At 32.1% G+C, this 22699-nt stretch overlaps 1 protein-coding gene across 1 annotated transcript in view; it reads right to left on the bottom strand.

The window, feature by feature from the left end:
* Positions 1-591: 591 nt before the first annotated feature.
* TRPA1 (transient receptor potential cation channel subfamily A member 1) overlaps positions 592-22699 on the bottom strand; it is a 43981-nt gene continuing 21873 nt past the window's right edge. The window contains exons 15-28 of the mRNA XM_087931380.1: positions 22086-22252; positions 19197-19290; positions 17966-18025; positions 17014-17112; positions 16293-16363; positions 15814-15955; positions 13510-13599; positions 12877-13046; positions 11021-11150; positions 9929-10111; positions 8421-8489; positions 5845-5955; positions 4968-5065; positions 592-3753 (exon numbers count right to left, since the gene is read on the bottom strand). Of these exons, the coding sequence (XP_087787506.1) occupies positions 3555-3753; positions 4968-5065; positions 5845-5955; positions 8421-8489; positions 9929-10111; positions 11021-11150; positions 12877-13046; positions 13510-13599; positions 15814-15955; positions 16293-16363; positions 17014-17112; positions 17966-18025; positions 19197-19290; positions 22086-22252 (1683 nt within the window). The 3' untranslated portion in view covers positions 592-3554. The remainder of the gene's footprint in view (positions 3754-4967; positions 5066-5844; positions 5956-8420; positions 8490-9928; positions 10112-11020; positions 11151-12876; positions 13047-13509; positions 13600-15813; positions 15956-16292; positions 16364-17013; positions 17113-17965; positions 18026-19196; positions 19291-22085; positions 22253-22699) is intronic.

Here is a 22699-nt window from a genome sequence, read left to right on the forward strand (position 1 = left end):
TAGCAATTTTGCTCTATGCAATGCAATAATATTGAAAATAATGGCATGTGCATCTCAAAAAGTGGCCATTTCTTTGTATCAGCTTGCATATAAGCCTGCTCTATATAAGTGTTCTGGGAATTTTGGTCCCAGTGCATCTGGACAGCCGCAGACTGGGAAAGGTGGCTCAGCCTGAAAACCAAAAACATCTGCAAATAAAACAACATTCTTTGTAAATGGACCTGTGACTTGTTTGATGATAACTGGCAATTCTAGAAACTATTCTCAACACAAGTGGAAAGTGCTAGATAACTGTGGAAATTGGGGGACATTAGGCAGATTCCAACTCAGAAAATAGACTAGAACTGTTCGTGTACTACGTTCTACAGAAGCAGGAAGATTGGATATTTTCAAATGACTAAATCCTCTGTGGCTTCCTCAAGTGGAATAGTAATTTCCTTACACTTTTAAAGAAAGCAGAAATTTACTGGATGGATAAAATAATGTTTAGATTTTAAAACTCACAGTCATTACTAGAAGAAGACACAATAAAATGCATAAAATTTATTACATTATGTTTTAGAAAAAAAGACAACTGGATGGTATAGAAATAAGATAAATTTATTGTCATTGTACTCAGAACCTGAGAACAACGAAATAAGGTGCTCTTTCACAACATACAACTGAACAACACCAAAAGACATATACAAATAACAATGTAAAACAAATTAAAACAAATAAGTTAAAAACTATACAACCAGGATATATATATGTTAAGACCACCAGATTCATAACTCTGCATTTAACCTGATCACAGCACTTGGGTAAAAGCTATGTTTAAATCTACTTGTCCTAGCTTTCAGCACTCTATATCGTCTTCCTGATGGTAGGATCTCAAACGAGTGGCCTGGATGTGAAGGGTCTCTCAAGATCTTTTGTATCTTCCTTCTACATCCCATGTTATACAAATCCTCCAATGAGGGAAGAGAGCATAAGCAAATAAGCAGGTTTATTAGGAGTTTTACTGAAACAGGAAAATGATTACAATATCTTTATTGTTCTTTACATCTGCACAAATTGTAACATTATTTTATCTGTTGAATAATATATCAACAAAGTCAGCCTTGGGTTAAAACTAAAGGAAGCATTAGTCTGAACTTCTTCAATACAATAGTTTAATATTTTTATTCTAATATTTTATTACTAGATAACAATGCTCATCATATATTTAGATTGTATTATCTTAACAAGTCCACTGAACTTTATGGAATTTATATCTGATTAGATCTGCAGTTATTTGAAATTTTAGCTAATATATGATATTTACTATAGTTTATTTCTGTTTCTATAACACATAATGAATGTACCACTGGATAGAGACATATCTTTTTACATAATTTACTCAATTAATTTCACATATGATATAAAAGCAAAGGTTTAGCATGCAAAGCATTTAAAAGTAATGGGCTATGGTGGCACAGTGGTTAGAGTGCAGTATTGCAAGCTAACTTGCCCACACACCAGGAGTTCAATCCCGACTGCTCAAGGTTGACTCAGTCTTCCATCCTTCTGAGATTGGTAATATGAGGACCCAGATGGTTGGGGGCAATATGCTGACGTTTGTAAATCACTCAGAGAGTGCTGTATAAGAAAATATATAAGTCTAAATGCTATTGCTATTGCTAAAAAAGGTGCTTTTAAAGTACATAAGCATGAGCAAAGCACTTTCTTTCAAAGCAAACACATCATTTGGAAGAGCTGAATCAAGAGAAGAGAATATCTGCAGTTCAGAATAGAACCGTGAGCCCTTGATGCTTTCTGAGCTTAGTTGTTTGATTTCAGACTTTTTTTTTTAACCAAACTTGTAATGCTCAAAGAGCAACAAGGACTCTTCAAGAGGTGAACCATCATACAAGATAAATCCTTCCAATGTACAATTAATGCTCCCTCTAGGAACATCAGCAAAGCAAATCAGATACATAGGTAGCCATAAAAAGCAACTGCATTAAACTTTCCAAAATATGCAGTTGCTTTATTGCTATAAGGAATGGTTCTTCTCTCATACCAACATTCTTTGTGAATCATTTCTTTCTAACACTTTGCACAGCCCTATGAATTTGTTTTGTTTTAAAATGGACTAGAGGTATTAAGAGAACTAAGTTTGGTTTGATGGTTAAGGCACCATAGTTCTAGTCCACCTTAGGAACAAAACCAGCTATGTAACTTGAACCACTCATGTACCTAGGGGGGAGGCAATGGTAAACCCTGTGCAAAATCATGCCAAAAAACTGCAGGAACTAGCCCAGGCAGTTATCAGGAGTCAACACTGACTTGTGTGTGCAGATGGATGTGCACCCACCCAGCCACCCAAGACATGTTTCTCAGTAAATTGATACACTCAGAATTAACTGAAATAAGCAGCAACCCCCAACCTGACATTTTCTAGATGTGTCTAGACTCAAATTTTCAGAGGCAATTCTACCACCTTTGAAGAATATTGTGAGAAAATGCAAGTTGAAAGAATCTTGAAGAATTTTAGATGTGACAAAGCAATTGCCCAAACCTAAGTATTTGTTAGATATATAAACAAAATTATTTAATTAGTTGATGAATTAAATGTTTAATCTGCCAAAAATGTTTTTAAAAAGCTTTAATTATCAAATTCATTTATTTATAGCCCGCTATAAATAAATGAATTTGATAATTAAAGCTTATATTTTAATAAAGCTGAAAGCTTTATTATGTTTACAAATAAGTCAAGGTGGTAGACATATCTAACACACTTTCCTTCACCTATTTTGCCCAAAACAACCCTGTGAAATGAATTGGGCTGCAAGAGAATGACTAGCCCAAGGTTGCCTAACCAGCTTTTATGACTTAGGTAGGACTTGAACTCACAGTCTCTTGTTTTCTAGCCCAGTGCCCCTCATATAATTATTCCCTACAATATGCATAGAGGCCAATCTTCAATATTCCCTATTACCAACTTTCAGGAAAACCATTTTTTTAATGTAAATGAGATTGTACTGACTCTGAGAAGCCAACTATAATATTAATCTTTTTGACATTCCAAAGAGATAAATTTGACTTAGTTGGCCTCAATTCAACAGCAAAGCTGCTACTGCATTAATTATGATATGTGTTAATATTTAAGAAACTAAGATTGCCTTTTACATATTGCCTTGTTGGAAACATTTTCATATATGGTAATAACTAAATTAATATTATACCATGCAGCTGGAGGAAAGCCTCTAATACAGAATACAACCTATGGTAGTTATGCTGAAATCGTTTTTGATTCAGCCAGGCATGGTTAGCCACTATTGGAACATTACAGTGAGCAATCATCTATAGGGAGCCAAGAGAAAGGGAATATCCAGCATTATATAGCTCAGTATCTGTTTATTAATCAGCTTGACTGGAATTGAGGGGACTTGCTAATCAATCTGCAAACTACATTGACGTACTACTGTCCCACAATGGTAACTTCTATCCCAACTTAAAATGCCATAGTGTTAACTTGTTTCCTACTAGGAAACTATTTTATAAAAAATATGAGGATAGTTGTAACCAAATTAGGCACATTTTGATTTCACTGCTTTGAGCACTGTATCCCATTTACTGCTCTTATGTTCCAACTGCTCTTTCCTAAATTTGTTCTGGAATAAATCATTTGGATCTTCATCCTCTGCCTCAGACATTATTTCCATCTTTTGTGCGACTAGTTTCAGGAGATTGTGCTGTTTTTCCACCAGAGTTGCAATGTCCTTAAGCCTGGAGACCAAAAACATAAATTTATTATAGGACAAGTTGGTAAGTTATACAAGCTACACCAGGATTGACAACGAGGACCTTAGAGCTGCATGCACAACCTTATATCTTGATCACACTCCCTGAATCCCTCTAAAACATGTTTGCTACTATTTAATTTTAAAATGAAATGAAATTAAAACATGTTTAACTTTTTTGACTTAACTTTATGACATCACTCAGAAAACCTAAAGAAGATGCACATTTTAATCAAGATATATTACTGTACATGTTAAAATGTATTAAATATGAAAAGATGATTAAGATACTTAATGAATCTTTTCTGAAGATGATGCACTTTAAATTATTTTGACAAGATTTACTTTTGCAGAAAATTTTTACTTTTGATTACAAAAATATTTACCCCAATTCAAAGTTACAAGAGATTTAAAAGAAATCGTACATAAATTATTTTAAAAGTATTTGATTTGAAACAAGCTTTTGTAATTCAAGGGTTATGATTGTGAGCATTTTATGACTTATTCCCATGCAGAAGGGAATTTTTCTTCCTTTTTTCTACATTCTCTTCATATTTTGGAACATTTTTGTAGTTTGATAAAGGTTCAAGTTCTTCAACCAATGCAGAATAATGATAGTTGAGAACAACTTATCAACTCCATTTTTCTTGGGTACTGTATTGAAGTTGGCATTTACTAAAAGTTAACCCTGTACATGCTATATAGAGAATAATAGCATTTTCCTTACATTAGGTCAAGTTCTTTTTTTGTTTCAAGTCAAATTTGAATCCATGCTGTTCGTAATAAATCCAGTTTGTCACTTGATCATTATCTTATCAATACATGAATAACAAAGGCCTTTCGATTTATATATTTAATAATATATAAAATATATAAATATTATTTTGAAAATTGAAAATATTGAGAAATTTTGAATGTTGTAAGATTGTCTTGATTGTAGCGAGGAACATAGCCCAAGATGCATGTGAGACTTTTACTAGCTCCAGGATTCTGAGAAATATACTATGAAAATTATTGAAAAATGGTTCAGTAAATGCTTGCTATTTTACTGTCTACAGTAAAAATACAGTTCACAGTAATTTATATTGTGTTTTAATAATACTATTGAAAATAAAATACTGTCCTTAGTCTACAAAGTCATAATTTCAAACTAATAGAAACTTCATTACTTTATTTCCTTAGCATAGAATTAACAAATACCTGTACTTCTGTTTCAATACTTCTAGTTCTAATGTTGTATCAGCACTCTGCGTATCAGCTGCTATATTATCCCATCCAAAGCAATATTGAAACACACTCTATAAAAAATAGGAATTAATAGAAATGATAAAATTCTTCTAACAAACTTAAGATCGTACCACACAGAAATCAAAACTTCTTTGAAGCTTGTAAAGCATCTTAAGTAAAATATTTTATTTCTTCTTTATTTTCCAAAGCACCCGAAGACAGGACAAGAAGTAATGGCTGGAAACTAATTAAGAAGAGAATCAACCTAGAAGTAGGGAGAAATTTCCTGACAGTTAGAACAATTAATCAGTGGAACAACTTGCTCAACAAGTTGAAGATTTTTAAGAAGAGATTGGATCACAGTTTGCTTAAAATGGTATAGAGTTTCCTGCTTGAGCAGAAGGTTGGACTAGAAGACATCTAAAGTCCCTTCCAACTCTGTTATTCTGTTATTCCAAAAACCAGTTATGAGTCTGGTTTGCAGTGGAGTTATTGTTCTCTGGTTCTCTTGGTGAACTTCAAATGTCTCTCCTTTTGGCTTACCTATTTGTCAGACCTTTCTGCTTCTTAGCTTCTCTGATGCTCTGGCAGGAGACTAAACAAACAGAAAGAGCAAAGAAAAGGTACCAGCTTCTTTCCTCATTGCATTCACTGTCAAAGCAACAATAAGGAGAGGCCAATTTCTCTTTGCTTTGAGTTTTATTGTCAGTTTAGCCCATGGAAACCATTACAAAATTGAAAAATTGAAGAATTGCATTAGTCTGGCCCTCTCTATTCTTCTCTTCCTGTTTCTGGGGCTTGGAGGATGGATAGAAATCATAAAGACCAGACATTCTTGTTTTTAACTTACCATAAAGCCACAATATCTAGGTCTATTAGGATACACAACAATGGATTCTTGATCAACTCTCCTGAGAAACCAATAAGGCAGTTTTTTTTCCAGGTTCGTATGAAGTTGAACCTAACAAAAATAAATACATCTTTAATAATCTTGCTAAATACATAAAACTAAAGAATTGTGCCATCAGAACTGGGCTATCCATTCACTTCCTAAGCTTAAATTTATAACATTTTTTCTACATTGTGTGTAATTCTACACACAATATAGGAAAATTGTTATAAATTTCAGCTTAGGTAATGTTGATTATTCTTTTGGGGTAAAAAGTTAAGGTTTTCCATCATCCCTCACAAATAGATGAATAGAAAAAATGATAAATTAATATCTGCTCATGTCATTTCTCATAACAGCATATTAAAAGCTTATGTCTTAAGGATAATGTTTCATATATTATAAAGCTTTAAAGTAATTGGAAATGCTGATAAAATTTCCAACCCTGGGAAATCCAAGATTAATCCATATTTGGATTAAGTATTTCAAAGATTAGCTGGGCATCATAACAGGCATTGTTAAAGCAAGAAAGTAAAAGGCACACACATATGTATAGGCAGGTAGCATGTCAACAAAAGTGTGTTGGATAGCAACACAATCTTTGGATTGCATAGAGTAGCATGAATGTGCCCAGGAAAACAATTGGACTTAGTTGTCCTTCTGCAAGCCTGACCAAAGTATACTCAAATTGATTGATTTGATTCTTATCATTAGCTGTGGATATTGTACATGGCACAGGGACAACTAATCTTAAAAACATGCTTTATATGAAGTCTTCAATTAACCAAGAGGAGTGGCAGATATCATTATTTATGAATTATCTATGCACAATTTGGCAAGAACTATTGCATAAGAGACTGTGAATTGGAATGTAAGAAGCAAATGTTAAAGAGCATGAATAGAGCTGCTGAAAAAAAGAAAAAAAATGAAGGGAGGGGATACTAAAAAAAGTGTTTTAGAAATAACATTTAGAATAACAGTGATGTGTCAAAGACTGAAAAGAATCTGAAATGCATATGCCATAGACTGGAATAAATTTATAGAAAATAAAGCTATAAATGATGTGATATAATTGAGACTAGCAAAGCTGCAGGTGTATATAGTATGTCTGAAGGACTATCGAAATATGCATGTACTTTCTTGTGGAATGGATGCATGACAGGTTTAATCTGGGTGCAAATTGGAAGAATGCTATTATGGTTTCCCAATACGAATAACAGGAATGTAGACAAAAGGTTTAGGATTAGTTATGGCTAGGAAGGTGTTAGGAAGAATTAAGGTAAAAGGATATCATGGTGGCACTGAACAAAATTTGGGTTTGTATAAGTCAGTTTGTGCAAGGCAGGGCATGTATAAATTGCATTTGTACTAGTCATTGAAAAATATATAAAAATGAGAAAGTTTACTGTACATTTGTTGATTTAGAGAAAAATCTTTGAAAAAAAGTATAGGTTACATTTAACATTTTATCACAAATAGTTACTCAATGGCATAAAATATATGATGGAGGTAAAGTATCATAGGATTAAATTGAGAGCTTAGTGAATTGTTTAACACCAAACAGAAAACAAATAAAAGATTTATGATGTTTCTTATTTGTTTAATACATTTATGATAAAAGGCTCTCCACAATTACATGATGCTTATGGATGTGAATATATGCCAATTATACCCATTAGATGAGAACATTATTTAAAATGAATATTAGCTAGACTGAAACAACCAGAAAAAATCATATGAACATTAATGAATCAAATGCTAAGTAAATTGTGTTTGACAGAAAAAATAGAATAAAAAAATTCATGATATAGCTAAGTGGTGAAAGACTAAAACAAACAGAAGAATCCATGTAACTTGGTAGAATGTTTTCTGGAAGTGAAAATGGAGGGACAAGTTTTAAGATGGGCAGATACTGGCAGAAAAGTAGTAGATTAGCAGTATGTGATCTGTTGTAAATAATAAATTTATCAAAAGAAATACTACTGCAAATATAAGCATGCTTTCACCACTTTGATACATGGAAACATGAGTTAAATTTGTAAGGGGAAATATAAAAATTGAATTTAGTTTTAGTGGGATTCTTCAGAATGTGGTAAAGGAAAACCAAATGCATCCTCAGGAAGGGAGACAATGAAAATTGTAACAACAGAAGGCACTGTCTGAAGCAATATTTAGACATGATGAGAGTAAGAATGATTTTCAAGGTTGAAAAAGTAAGGAAGCATTGTGGAAGTTCTTATTTTCTGATCATGCATCTTTAATTTCTTTGGAATACCATTTTTATGTCACATCTATGCTTTGCATAATGTTGCACATTAACAAAGGGCATAGTGTGATGGATATGTATGTACATATTCATTCCTGGATTTTAATACATTAAAGATTCCTTATTTTCCTTATCTTTAGGTTTCTAGAGTTTCATATAACTTGTCAGAAGAATAATTCAGGCAATTTTTCAATTTACTTTCCCACCAACAAAGGACAAAAATGAACTCCTATATATAATCAATATAAAATTGATCATGCACTTCACAAACCTGCATTGCTATTCTTTTCATTGCAGCAAACTTTTGTACCTCTGCAATGTCACCAACAGCCAAACCAATCTATAATACAGAAATCAGAATCAGCAAGGGTTTTTTTATGCTTTCCAAATATTTCAATCCTTTCGGTTAAATCACAGGTTTACCAAAATTAAAACTAAAAAGTCCTACCATCTTAACAGAAACCTAACATACATATTTTCTCAAAGGTGCTTTTTCAAGAAGCAACTGGACTTTCTGGTTTTTGAAGATGTTTCACCTCTCATCCAAGAAGCTTCTTCAGAGTTGAAGAGTTGAAGAAGCTTCTTGGATGAGAAGCAAAATGTCTTCAAAGAAAAACCAGAAAGTCCAGTTGCCTCTTAAAAAAGCACTTTTGGGACAACCATGACCTGAGAAACTCCATAGGTATCCAATATATATTCAATAAATCAAAATATTACTTTGCATACAAATCCAGGCAGACTTTTGTACAATACAAAAAACAAGGATGGCATACAATAGCACTTACAAAAAATTAATGCAGTAATTCAAACATAACTAAAATAATGAATTCCTTCGTATCCTAAAAAAATATCAAAAGTACCATGGAAATAATCAAAATAATAGATGTCCACCCATCCATTATAAGAAAAAAGAGGTGCAGGTTTAGACACTGACTTAATATCTCTTTTTTAATTTCAAAGCTGAGCAACCATCAGAAATGGACCTCATAATGAATTGATAGTCCAGGTGAAATAAGTAGAGCCTTGGATTCCTTCATCTGTAACCATTAAAAGCTTTTAATCTTCCCAATTCACTGTACCCCCAAAAGACTAAATTGAACAAATTTGAAATAAAATGCAAATAGATGTTAATTTCAACTATAATCAACCTAGATGCCATATTTTGAATCACTCAGATTTTCAAAGATGGTCCCAAGATACAACTTGCTACAGTAATCCTATATGGAAACGATTGGAAAGTAGCTTTTTCTGGTGCCCCTGCATTGAACGTGTAAAAGATAATGAGAGTTTATTGTTCAGGTATTTCAAGAAGAAGAATAAACATTCTCATAACACTTGGGCCATTTCTGGATGGCAGTCATGCAGTTTTGTTGTAATGTCTTCAGTGACTATAAGCATCATAAATAATACATTAAAGGAAATACAGGTACCACTAGCTGTGTGATTTGCCTGCAGAAATTCCTATGTACAATCTCTTTAAAATTCCTTGAATTAATATCTTCAGAAATACAAACAGTGGTTGATGTTTGTTACTCAGAATAGACCGCAATGGACTAAAAGGAGGGTTCTTCCCATATTAGGAAAAATTCCATATTATTTCTGCCCTCAACAAGCCCAAAAGCAAATGATGCTGATGCCTGTTATTTACTGCTAATAAATTACAGCAACTGCTCCCTCCATATCTGCAGAAATATATTTTCCATAGACAAAAAATAAATAAAATAAATTTATTTCCAAATTATGCTGTCAACATCTGAACTTAATATAGTTAATTCTTACCAGCAAGTTCATAAGGAGAATCGGGATAAGTAAAGAAAAGATAATGAGAATTATAAAACTCAGGAATGGAAAAGGAAGTTTATCAGTGAGCATTGGTTCAAGGAAGGCGTCACGGTAGTTGTTATCTCCTAGCATCATGGAAAATGTTTGCATTACTGAAAGATATGGAGTGCCATATGTTTGCTAAAAGGAAAAAGAGGAAAGATTGTAATTTATAATGTTCTGATTTCAGACTCATACATGATTTCCTGGTTTTTCATAGGTGTTCTATTATCTCAAATGTGTTATCATATTATCATATAATATATTCATGTTCTTTTAAATATATCTTTAATTTCTATTTAAAATACCTAATAAAGATTGTGATAGATTTTTAAATGCCCTCAGTGCTTACATTAAACAATCCAAAGAAAATTCATGGATATAGTTTTTTAATCTGCAAGCATTTATCATTGGTAGGAAACAAGTATATTTTGATTTTTAAACAGTAGGTACATTTGGATTTTGCAGAGTTTGATACCCTCAAAAATAGTCACTTAATCTTTCCTTTTTGTGGCTCAGGGTATCTATGCATGTTGAGGGATCTCATTTCCAATAAAACAGTGAGCTGTAGTTATTAGAAAATTAATTTTCTAATAAAAGCTATTTAATATCCAGAAACACCAACTTTATTAAGAAAATAAATATAATAAAGAGTGATTATTTATTTCTGATTAATTTAGTTAAAAGAATTTTTAAAATCAGATTCAGTATGTTTAGGCATTAAATTTATTAAAACACCTTCATGTTGTCTAAATTCATGCCTCAAATTCATGAAACAGTCCTATCATACTCAATTAATGAAACTTTGTTTTTGTTAACAGCCACTTGATGGCTTATAGTCAATCAAATCCATGTTTCTTCTATCCACCACCTCACATTTTAGCGCATCCATCAAGAGCTAGAGAACATCAGCCCCAAGGTGCTATTGTTTTCTTCTGTCACATTTAACTTGGGTTGAGTAATAACAATCCCACTGAACAACTCAGTTATTTTAATAAAAAAAAATTCTTTAAAATAATTTTGTAAAGTATATAATATGGTATTTCAAACCTGTGAACCAAGAAGAACATAGAAGCTTAGCCCAAACGCTAACATTAAAAAAAAGAAAACAATAACGATCCGTATCAGAGTCCTCAAAATTTCCCAAAACATCACAATATATATTCCATAATTTTCAAATCTGGGAAGAGAAAACACAATACTGAATTTTAAAAGGGGTGTATATATAAATTTCTTACTCTATTAATCACATGATGCATTTGAGAAGTCTTCTGTTTATAAAAATCACTGCTATTTTATTTGTCTTTACAATTTCCCAACCAAGAAATGTTTCTAGATAAGATTCTCATTTTAGTAACTGTGCTTTTTCATTAATTCTGATTCAGTCTCCAATACATTAAAAATGTCAGCATTCCAGCAACCCTCCATTCCGCTCAATAACTCTGAGACAGACATCTTCTCAAAGGTTCCTTTTTATTTGGATAGTAACTGGCACAATTGGGAAATCCCAAATCTGAAAGTTCCGAGCTTCCTTACAATAAGTGAAAACTACAAATCCATCCCCTAAACCCATCATCACATCACATGGCCCAATCACCATCAGTCCCAAACTAAGACTTCTTCTCACTTATGTGCAAAACAACCTGACCTTGAATCAGAAAAAGAATGTTATTATGTCTAACTAAATATACTCCAATAAATTCTCCACTCCCACTTTCCCAGGCTCAAATGTGGCAGTGTGGGAGCATCTGCTCTCAATATGGCTCCCAACGTTCACAAAAATATGTATTAGCTACGATAACTATTTATGTATGGTGTAAATTTCACATTTTCAAATTGAAGAAATATTGAAGAAGAATTTTTCCTTTTGTTGTAATATGAGAAACTAAAATACTTTAGTTGAATGTTAAAAGATTCTGCATAATTAAAGTATTTTTCATAAAACTGCTGCTGTCATATAGTAATGGGGAAGATAATGGCTAACAATGCCATCTAATTATACTCACTATTATTTCATTATTAGTTGAGAAAGTTAGTAGTTTCTGGAGAACATAAATACAAGTACAGTATGCTTTAATAACCATGTCCTATTTATGTATGTCTAATAGGCATTGGGTTGTCATTGAGGAAAAAATAACTGGACTATGTTAAGACTTTGAGGTGAATATCTAGAAGTCTCCCTGTCTTTGTCTGATGAGCTGCACCCAAGAAAATTGGTATCATAGTGAAAAAGCCCTCCTGTCCCTTAGGGAATCATTTTACTACAACTACGAGTCAAAGGATTGAGATTAACTTTCTCTTTTCCCACTATCCCAAAGGTGTTTTCTCAAGAGGCAACTGGACTTTCTTGTTTTTCTTTGAAGACATTTTGCTTCTCATCTAAGAAGTTTCTTCAGCTCTCTGTTACCTCTGATGCAACTCTTCAAGTTGCCTCTGGAAAAAGCATCTTTGGGACAACAATGACTGAGAATCTTCATAGACTTTTCCCACTATATTGGGATAATTCTTCAAAACTTGTCTCTAATAAAAGTAGTGTTTGTTTGTTTGTTTGTTTGTCCAGTTGCATGACAGGGGGAGCCCATAGCTTAGGAAAATTTGCTTCAATAATGAACACAGTGATTTGATTTGGTCCCACACAATTTGAACCCAATCTGATTTGAATTCAGCAACTTTACTTTAGCAACTTTACTTATTTAGGTTCCAATTTTCAGATATCGTATCAGGCTTATAATGTTCTAAAGCTATGTTATTTGCATATTCTTGAAATATTCCATTCTCTAAAAACAAGACACATTCACTGCTATGCTTATAAAAGCCTATGAATTTAAATCATTCTACAGTGGTTCAAAACCTAATATAGAATAATTTAAGAATTTGTAACTACATTCTTGCAGATTCTAACTTACCTTTGTAAATAGAGTAAGAAGTTTGTCCAAGCCAAGAGTATAGCAATTGCACCACAGTCCCACTGTAAACGGACTGGTAATGTCACAAATAAAGATGACACGAAAATGATACTTGTAGTATAAATTGTCCAGTCAAGAAGGTTAGAATAATCCAACAAGTAATTTAATTTCTAAGATATTAAAAAAAAGTATTGTTGAAAATGAAGCAAATCAAATAGCATATTATTTCTAATTAATTATATATTATTATATATAATATCTTAATTATATGTTGTTTCTAATTAATAGACCGATTCTAGAGAGTCAGTTTAGACTAATGGTTATATTTCTAATCTTGTCTTATGCTCAAAGCCAGCTAGGTGACTGTGGGCCAATCACGTTCTCTCAACCCTAAGAAGTCATCAATGGAAACCACTTTAAAAAAAAACCTTATCAAGGAAATTGCAGCAACTAGTTCAGGCAGATGCTAGATTACTAGGAGCCAAAAACTAACTCCAAGGAACACATCCACAGGAAAAAAAAATAGATCATAATGAATAATAATTTTCTTCATAAAAACATTATTTTATGTTTAACTGCACATAAAATACTCACATAATAATATTAAATAAAAACCACAACATTAGACAATACCTGTTGGAATAGCTGTATTATTTCCTTGCAGATACCAAATAAACTCATGATAAAAACTAAAGACATACAAACTTTAATGAAGTTTGAATCCTGAAACAAGCAAAAAAAACAGGAAATGATATTAACGGGTAAATAGAAAACTATTTTCATTTTGCTTTTAATGTATTATACTGATGGGAAAATTGCCCAATATCTTGCATTATTAGTAATCAGACATAATATACAAACTTGAAAACTGAAGTCTGGTGCTAGATGGTACAAGATAATCTTATACTATTAACAAATATTGCACAAATACAGAAATACAGAATCATGAAAGTACTCTTTAGAAAAATAGAAGTAGGTCAACAATGCTCAAATTTCTAAACCAAAACTATTACACTGTATTGCAAGACTGAAACTAAAACTCCCCAGTATCACCCAATCTCCTTAGGGGGCAAGAAGAGAGGTTTCTGAGGGCAGAAGGATTCCCTGGATCCGGCTCCAAGTACAGAGGAAATAAATTATACCGGTTACCCTATGAGGTATTTCTAACTCCACAGGGATTCTTTCTTACTTTCTTCAATTTAGTGAATTAATTCCCTGATTATTATCCAAATAGAATTTGTATAAAATGCAACCTATGGAAGACAGTAGCCAAAATCTCTAACATTGTGTAAATGCAGAGCCAAGTCTTTAACCAACCTTATTATTTATTTATTTATTTATTTGTCAAATGTGTACAAGATAACAAGTATAGGTATGAACATAAACATGAACAAAGAAAGTAAATACAGATGAATGGAGACAGTAAAACAGGGACAGTAGGCATGCTGGTGTGCTTATGCACGCCCCCTTTAAGGACCTCTTAACTATGGGGTGAGGTCCACAGAAGACATTTTGAGGTTGAAGCTGTGAGGGGTTGAGGCTGTAACAATGGAGTCAGGTAGGGTGCTCCAGACATTGATTATACATGTTATGTGAACTCAGCTACTACACAGCACAGTAAATATGCTGTAAGGGACAACATAACATTCAATTTCAGTTCCATCACTTCTCCCAAAGTGATGTTTTTGCTTTATCCATAATACTCAAGCATTACTCACTCTAAAATCGCTGGGAATAACTGTAGCAAACTACATGGAGCAATAGAAAAGAACATTTGTAGCTCAGGGTTGAAATGAAAGGCCCATGGTCATCATGGAACTTGGTTGTTTTCTTGCAGATATATTATTACCGAATTAGGTAACATCATCAGTGCTGATAGGGGCTGAGGTTTAGGTTGGTGGGAGTGGTGTTGGTGACCAACATTGACAAAGCCATTAGAATATAAATGAAAGTAAACCCAACTCCTTACTATCACTGAAGATGTTATCAAATGAATGTCTTTGGAAAACAACCAAGTTCAGAGAGTGCCAAGAATATATGAAACAATGTTGAATAAGCATCTTCTTAGTTATCACCTGGTTTTTTTTACCTTTCCTCTCTTTCATTAAAAACCTTGTTTCCTGAATGTTTGCAAACAGATACAATTAGGAACAAAGGTTCAATGTGTGAGCTTACATAAGATTACACAATTGTGTGCCTAAACCTTTAGCCCCAATAGACGAAATATTGGCTAGTGTAATCCCAAGTATCACTCCAAACATTATTGTCTTTTTTAATTATAAAAGAGCAAATCTTAATGGTTAGCAACATAAACTCAATTAATCAAATTTAAATTTATTTTAGCCTTGATCCCTCCCTAATTTCTGTCTAATGTCATTTACTTTTTTGGGGAAAATGTCTATTCACTTCTAAGGATAAATATGGCAGCATATCCCTGATTTAGGATCCAGTCAAGACCAAGGTAGCCTCAGGAAAGGTCACACTAAAATATTTCTCCAGAGTTCTAATGGTTGTAGAGACCTCCCTAGATTCCTAAGCTGTATACTGTAAGTAAATGCAGATATTGAAAAGAAACATATATTATTTTGACCTTTTCCACATGAAAGTTCTGAAATATCTATCTGAAAAGAGGTGGTTTCCATGTCAATAAAATCAATCAATAAATGCATCAGAATGCACTTTAAAATGTTAATGTTTTTACAGACTTGAAATACTACTTTACAGTTCTGTTTACTAATACTGTAAAATCTTAAGAACTGTTTTTCTAGATCAAATTAAGATCTTTTTTTTTTCAGAATTCTAACAACAATGATTTTTGGAAGATCACAACATAAATGAAAGCAAATTCATTTATATGTATTACTTAATCCTACGTTCAAGTTCATTGCTTTATTGATAAATTCAACTACAAGCCAATATAATGAATTAAAGCCATACCTTATTATCAAAAGGTCCATATTTAAGTGTTGCATTGAAAGAAACATCTGGCTCTAAATGAGTGATCAGGAGAGTAAGAGGTATTAAGCCAAGGGAATACACAGCCAGATTCAAAATATGTGCTCGGAAACCATAGGCCATCCTATAGAGTAAAATTGCATTTAGTATGACTTTCATAATATCAATGATAGCATTTTCTACTTCAACGGGAAGAAATGTAAACAAGGAGAGGCTCGGAGAACATATTTCTAATACTTATGTTAATATTTACTATATTTGCAAATGCTATAGTTACTAACAGATATCATAACTTTTATGTATTATTTCCATAAATTATAAATGTATTTATTAAATTTGTAAGTTACCCATTTCATCAACTAAAATAAAATAAAATAAAACCTGATTTAAGAGGTCAGATTTCAAAGAACCTGAATTAGAAGAAAATGTGAAAGAAAATATTTTTTCAAATGGCTACCTACCATTTCATCAGTAAATATTCTGTAGAAATAGGATGACGAAGCAGTTCAACACGATTGTGATGTACCATGGCCTGGGGTAAGATAGGAAAAAATACAGATATGCCATTTTATTATTATTTATTATTGTTTATATTAATAACCTATTATTTATATAACTTGGGGTTATTATTAATTGTGGAACAGTTTACAAAATTCTTAAAATTTGTATTTATACAAGTATTGGCACAAAGATGAAAATGATTCTACATCAACAAATAGATGTTTTGTAAGCCATGCATTCTGCCACCAGTTAAATATGGTTTTTACAATTTAGATTCTCAAAATGGATAACTTGAAAATATGTGATTATTTGGGGTGGCGTGAAAGAAAAAGAGAATCTCAAGTCAGTTCTAATGAACTGCAAATTAAGGAAATTACAATGGATCCTTACAGAATATTTCAAATGGTCCTAGATTACAGTGTCAGTCTCTACAGCATGGGTCCCCAAACCCCTGCAGCCTGTATGGAATTGAGCCACGCAAGCGGCAGGTAAGTGCATGAGCTCAAGTGAAGCTCCCATCACAAGAACAGCAGCCATCTTACGCTCACAGGTGAAGCTCCCCTCCCCGTCCACTTGCAGGAAACTATCCCCCACCCACCCACGCGCCAGGTCACCAAGTCAGAAAGGTTGGGAAACTGTGCTCTACAGTATTAGGTATGATTTCACATAAGCATAACTTACATTTAAAGCAACAAGTGGCTCATAAACTATTTCCTCATTCTCTTTACATTTCTTCTTAAGTTTCAGTGGACACTGAAGATATCTGAAGTTATATTCAATCTATGCAAATATGAATCAACACAGCTCAATTTTGGAATAAATTTGTAATACATAACACTTTTAAAAGATTTAGTTTAAATCTCTTCTAAAATCTCAGGAAAAATAGTCATAATCATGATTGCCAATGATTATGGTTTGCAAGCTTATTTACTTACTATGCCACAATTATTTCAATAAATATATTCAGGGTACAAGCATGTACACAGTAATGCACACATGTACCTGCCACACAAACTTTGATATTATAATTTCTTCAATTCAGGGAAATTAAGGAATTTAAGGGATTTGTGTGTTTATAAAGTTATGATGTAATATTTACTATTGACAGTATATATTTCAATTTGGACATTAGCGCTAAACTTAATTTACATTTTGGTGACAATTATATGTCATTTTAAATCATGGTCATATAATAATCCTGTAAACTATTCTTCAAAATTAAACAATTTTAATTAAATCAACATTAGTTAATTAAATTTAATATATTGCTTCTCAAACTTATTTTTATATACACACACATATATGCATATATACATATACATATATATGCATAATATGGGAATCTCCATTTCACTATGCTTCTTTGTAAAGGAGAACAGAAAAGAGCATGGAAGTACAAGCTTGTTTCTGAGATTTAATTTATAATAAACTATAGTTTAATGTAATATGCAAATTCAACTGATTTTTTTTCAGTGAATTCCAATTAAATAGTAGTTAAAACACATTATCTAACTTGATATATAACAACTGACTATAGGTTTCTTGTATAAGAATCAAAGATCATTAGTATATCAAATTGCTTTATTAATTCTAAAATTCCTTAGTAGATAAAACTGCTTTGGATTTTACTTACACAGAAGTCTTTAGATCCTTTTTCATCGGGTGATTCAATAATGCAATTGTCTAAAACCAACTAAGCAGAAATAGAGAAACATTTCTATGTTTTTTTAAAAAATTACTAACACAGTTATGCAACCACATTATACAGTGTGGAACATTCATTCTGAATGATGAAAAGTAAATCTAAACTAAAGTGGTTTTTAATTTTTCATATTCAAAAGCACATTAAGGATTTGTTTTTGTTTTAGGTTCAGAGACATATGGCAAAGATTAGTCTATTTAGAAGACATGTTTAGGATTTCAAAGTTTAATCATGACATTAAGAGCAGCCTTAATCTTTCCCTATAATAATAATATAAAGGGTAAGATGCACTCCTATTGCCTCCAGAATTAAAACTCCCATTAAAATTTAGGATAGCATTTCCATGGCCAATAACACAATGATGGAGGTAAGTTTTAATACACACACTCATCAACGTGTTTAAAATTTAGTTTGATCCTAGTTCCAGAAAATGGTGATTTTGAAATTTCTTATTCAAGTCAATCTATTTAAAGTATAAATTCAGTGATTGTATCTTAGAATGGTGAAAGTAAAACAGCCTGACAAACAGATTTGTTCAAAATGGGCATTCATTCTTCTCTGCCAAGAGAATAGTCTGGTGTTTTGGAATCATTCTTTATTTTATTATCAGAAGATTTGGACTTATATATGTAAAATTAGTTCTTTTTGTGGTGATGTTAAAAATGTACTACCAACTGTAATCAGTGATAGAAACAATAACATAGGAAAGAAATAGGACATATTAAAGCTTATTCATGGCATAAGGAACATCTACAAGTTGGATCAAAATAAACATGAAGAGAGGTATACTCAAATATGCACTAATTTCACACGATGCTATTGTCTCAGTCTTCTTCAACTTTATGCCCTTTGGGATTGTAGTTCCAGACTCTCCCAAACTGGATTGTAGCTCCAGATTTTCCCAAACTGGGGATATAACGAGGTCACAAATTGGAAAAACTAAAAACTTGATTTTTTTTTTAATAATTCAAGGGTTGAACTCTTGTATGCAACTCAATATTTTTAAAGAAAAACACCTAGGATTTCCTGGACAGAATTCTATTTTGTTTTTTGCATAACAATATGGAAGTAGCTTGACATTGCTTTAATTTTGGGTAGAGGGCGGTAACCTTCCAGTTCTGGCTTTCTTAAAAGTTACGTTACTTGCTAAATATAAGCTTACTTTTAAACATTCAGGAAGATATTCAACCATCTCTATTATTGCACATTTGTTTGTAGAAGAATGATGAGAAAATGTTATTATTGATTCTTCCCATCTGAAAAAGAAAATAAGTTGAAAGGGTTCAGAATAGGTATTTGTAGTGATTGAAGAAAAATACATTGCTGTATATTTGATAAGGATAAAGTATCATTTGAGGTAAGCTCCATTCAGGGTGATTCCATGCAGTTTTCTTAGAAACAGTATAGAAGTGGTTTGCCATTCACTCCCATCCAAATACTAAGCAGGCCCTACCCTGTTTAGCTTCAAAAGCAGACAAGACCACATGCCACTACCTGATCAAAACATGCATGTTTTTAAAAGGATTACTGCAAAAATGTTGATGTGTAGTTCAATTACAGACACTTTCATAACGAAGTGAAAATGAGTAGGCTAGGCATGCTGTATGATATAGCAAGGTCTTAACAATTCTTGAAGTCAAGTGGTATGTCACAGCTTTGTATAGTTATGTAAGCATGACATACTATTGCTATTATATGTTATGTGGGAAAAATTACTTAAATTAGCTAAGCATTGGCTTCCTACTCCTATGTCTAGCGCTTTGTGAGTATACTCTATATTATAACTATAACAGGAAGGGTGAAAAAACCTATATAGGTATATTAAGCTGATTCAGAAAGGGAAATTAATACTCTGAGTTGCCTGTGATCCAGAGTTGATGTACGTTCTTTAAATTGATTTGTATACCAATGGGACTATATTGAAATATAGCACAAAACTCATTTTCTTATAAAATGAGAAATGCTATTAAGTTTATACTATATTAGACTAACATTAAACCATAACACATAATGTAGGATTTTGAATTCTAAAAACATTTTCCATTGAGATTATAATAGTGCCTTTTAATATTCCTTACTTATTCTGGGGGGGAGGATGTGATAGGGAGGGGGATATGATAGGCATTTTCAGTAGGGACATGCCTTCTGTGGAAGAGCTTGTTCCCTTGTGTGGCCTTCTGCAACTGGACAAGTTCTTTTCTAGAAGATCATCAGAAATTGACTTGCGTCAGCAGCACTAATGGAGTTTAATTAATAAATAATTGGAATAAGAAATGGAGGGAAATAATAAAGGAAAAAAGGGGAATTAAGAGAAAGGACCAGAAAATGAAGGGAGGCAGAAATCAAACAAGAATGAAAAGAAATTATACAGTCAGGAGGATGAGAGACAATGGGTAGAAGAAGAATAGGGAGGGGGATTCTGCAAGGTAATTTGTTGAGTTATATAAGAATATGGATTTAAAAATAGATAAGATTGGAACTGATATTTTTTTCTTTAAGAATTATTGTTAAACAGGATATAGATCTTATTGAAATAGATATGGAAATGGGATTTTATTATAAGAATATTAATTGATATTTAATAAAGCAATGAATAAAGTTAAAATGAATTATGAGCATTGTAATGGAAAGATTAATATCAGTTTCTACAATTAATTGAATAGATTAATATTTTTGGAATGTATAGATTATTTATAAAGTAATTGAGAAAAAGAATACCATGCGGAATATGACTTAAAATATATATGCATATGTGATATGTAGTAGTTAGGATAATATTGTTAGTAATTAGTATGTGGTAATTTAAAAATGATAAACTATGGTAAATTTTTATAATGAATTAAAGGGAATAAATTGAAGGAATGTATAAGGTAAATAGGTAGCAAGCTCGAATTGACAACTTTTTGAATAAAGATGAAATTTATAGAATAATTAATGGAATAACAGTTTGTGATAAAATTGCAAATGTGACAGATAAAAGCAATATGTGTAATGAATATAGAAATGAAATAAGAATCTTAGATAATATTGTAAGATAAGATATGAGAATATTTTAAGAAAAATGAAATAAGTTAAGATATGAACCGGAATTGTGTAAAATAAGTGTAATGAATTTAATATTTGAGAATATTCAAAGGGAAATAGAATAAGTAATAATGTGATATGAAATTGAGTAAGAAAGATGAATATGCAACTATGGTCATGTTTGTATTGAAATGTAAAAACCTGGAACTGCATTGTTCGCTAAAGGAGATGTTTTTTAAAATATAAAAATTAAAAAAAATATTTTTTAAAAACATTGACTTGTGTCAGCAGCACCAGTGGAGTTTAATTTTTATTATAATTTCTGATATTACTGTAATTTGTATAATTATTGTTTTATTAGCTTGATTACCTATAATCACACCAAGAATATGTTAAAAACTGAGGTGAGCATAAATTTTATAAACAAATAATTCCTTTCAATTGTCTCTTTTGGAGAGTAAATCTTTTTTACCCATTTTTCATGGTTTCCGGGTCCCTTACCATTTTAGTAGTTCTCATCTGAACTTAATTAATATCCTTTTCAGCTATGATACCCGGAACCAGACTAAATACTGCAAGCGATGTTCAACCAGGGAAGAGTGGAATGGAAAATGACTACGCATGATCTGGACTCGATATTTCAGGTGATTAATGCATAGAAGATAACATTTGTCTTTTTAGTAACTATATTTAACTGTTGGCTCATGTTTAACTGAAGTTTCACTGCAATGAATAGAATTTAGCAGAGATAAATAGAAAGTTCTGCACTGGGTCAGGAAAAATATCAAAGAAAGAAATATAATATCAGGACCTTTGACTTTCAATAGGAGATGTTCAGTAGTAAATAAAAGTTGTAGTTGGCCTTCTTAATTATCTTTTCATTTCATGATGGGAATTAGGTAGTGGATTTCAGAGACTGGCTAGTCATTCGTTATGGGAATCAGCCAATGACACAGGACTGGGAAGAGTGACCAGTACTTTAGAAGAGAAAGAGAGAAAACTCCTAAACCGATTTAGGAAGGCTTACCTTTTATGTAAAATGATAGCATTTACAACATCTTTTCGACCATTGTGTATGGCTTCATGAAGGAAAGAAGCTTCAGCTCTGTTCAGGAGAATTTTGGCATTGTCATCAAGAAGTAATATCACTGCTTTTGCGTGGCCTTCACTGGCAGCAAGATGAAGAGCTGTGTTCTTTCCCCACATCCACCCCAAGAACAATTCATTAAAATAATGCCATTTTTCTATCAAACAAACAGTACATGGTGCTGAGACTGCTGTATTTTTTTTCACTGGTACATCACTGTCTTTGCTTCTATATTTTCATCTGACAAATTTCAAGCTTAAACATTCTACTGCTTAGTTGTGCAACAATCCTTCTGGAATGTCCACAATGCAGGAAGGTGGGTTAGAGATTCATTTTGAAATCCATCTTTTTAAATGAAACTCAGAATCGTTGATATCATCTGTAGCTTCATTTCTGTACATACTGAATAGCATTTACTTCTAAGAAATGAACAATTATTCAAACATTTTATTTATGATAAACAGGAAATTCACTGTTGTACTTTACAAAAAGTTAACTATATCAAAAATATTACTAATATATGGAAACTGGTATGAAATCTTACAGATATTAAT

This window comes from Pseudonaja textilis, chromosome 3, assembly GCF_049901715.1.
Source record: "Pseudonaja textilis isolate UNSWEBS1 chromosome 3, rPseTex1.2, whole genome shotgun sequence".
Taxonomy (NCBI): Eukaryota; Metazoa; Chordata; class Lepidosauria; order Squamata; family Elapidae; genus Pseudonaja; species Pseudonaja textilis.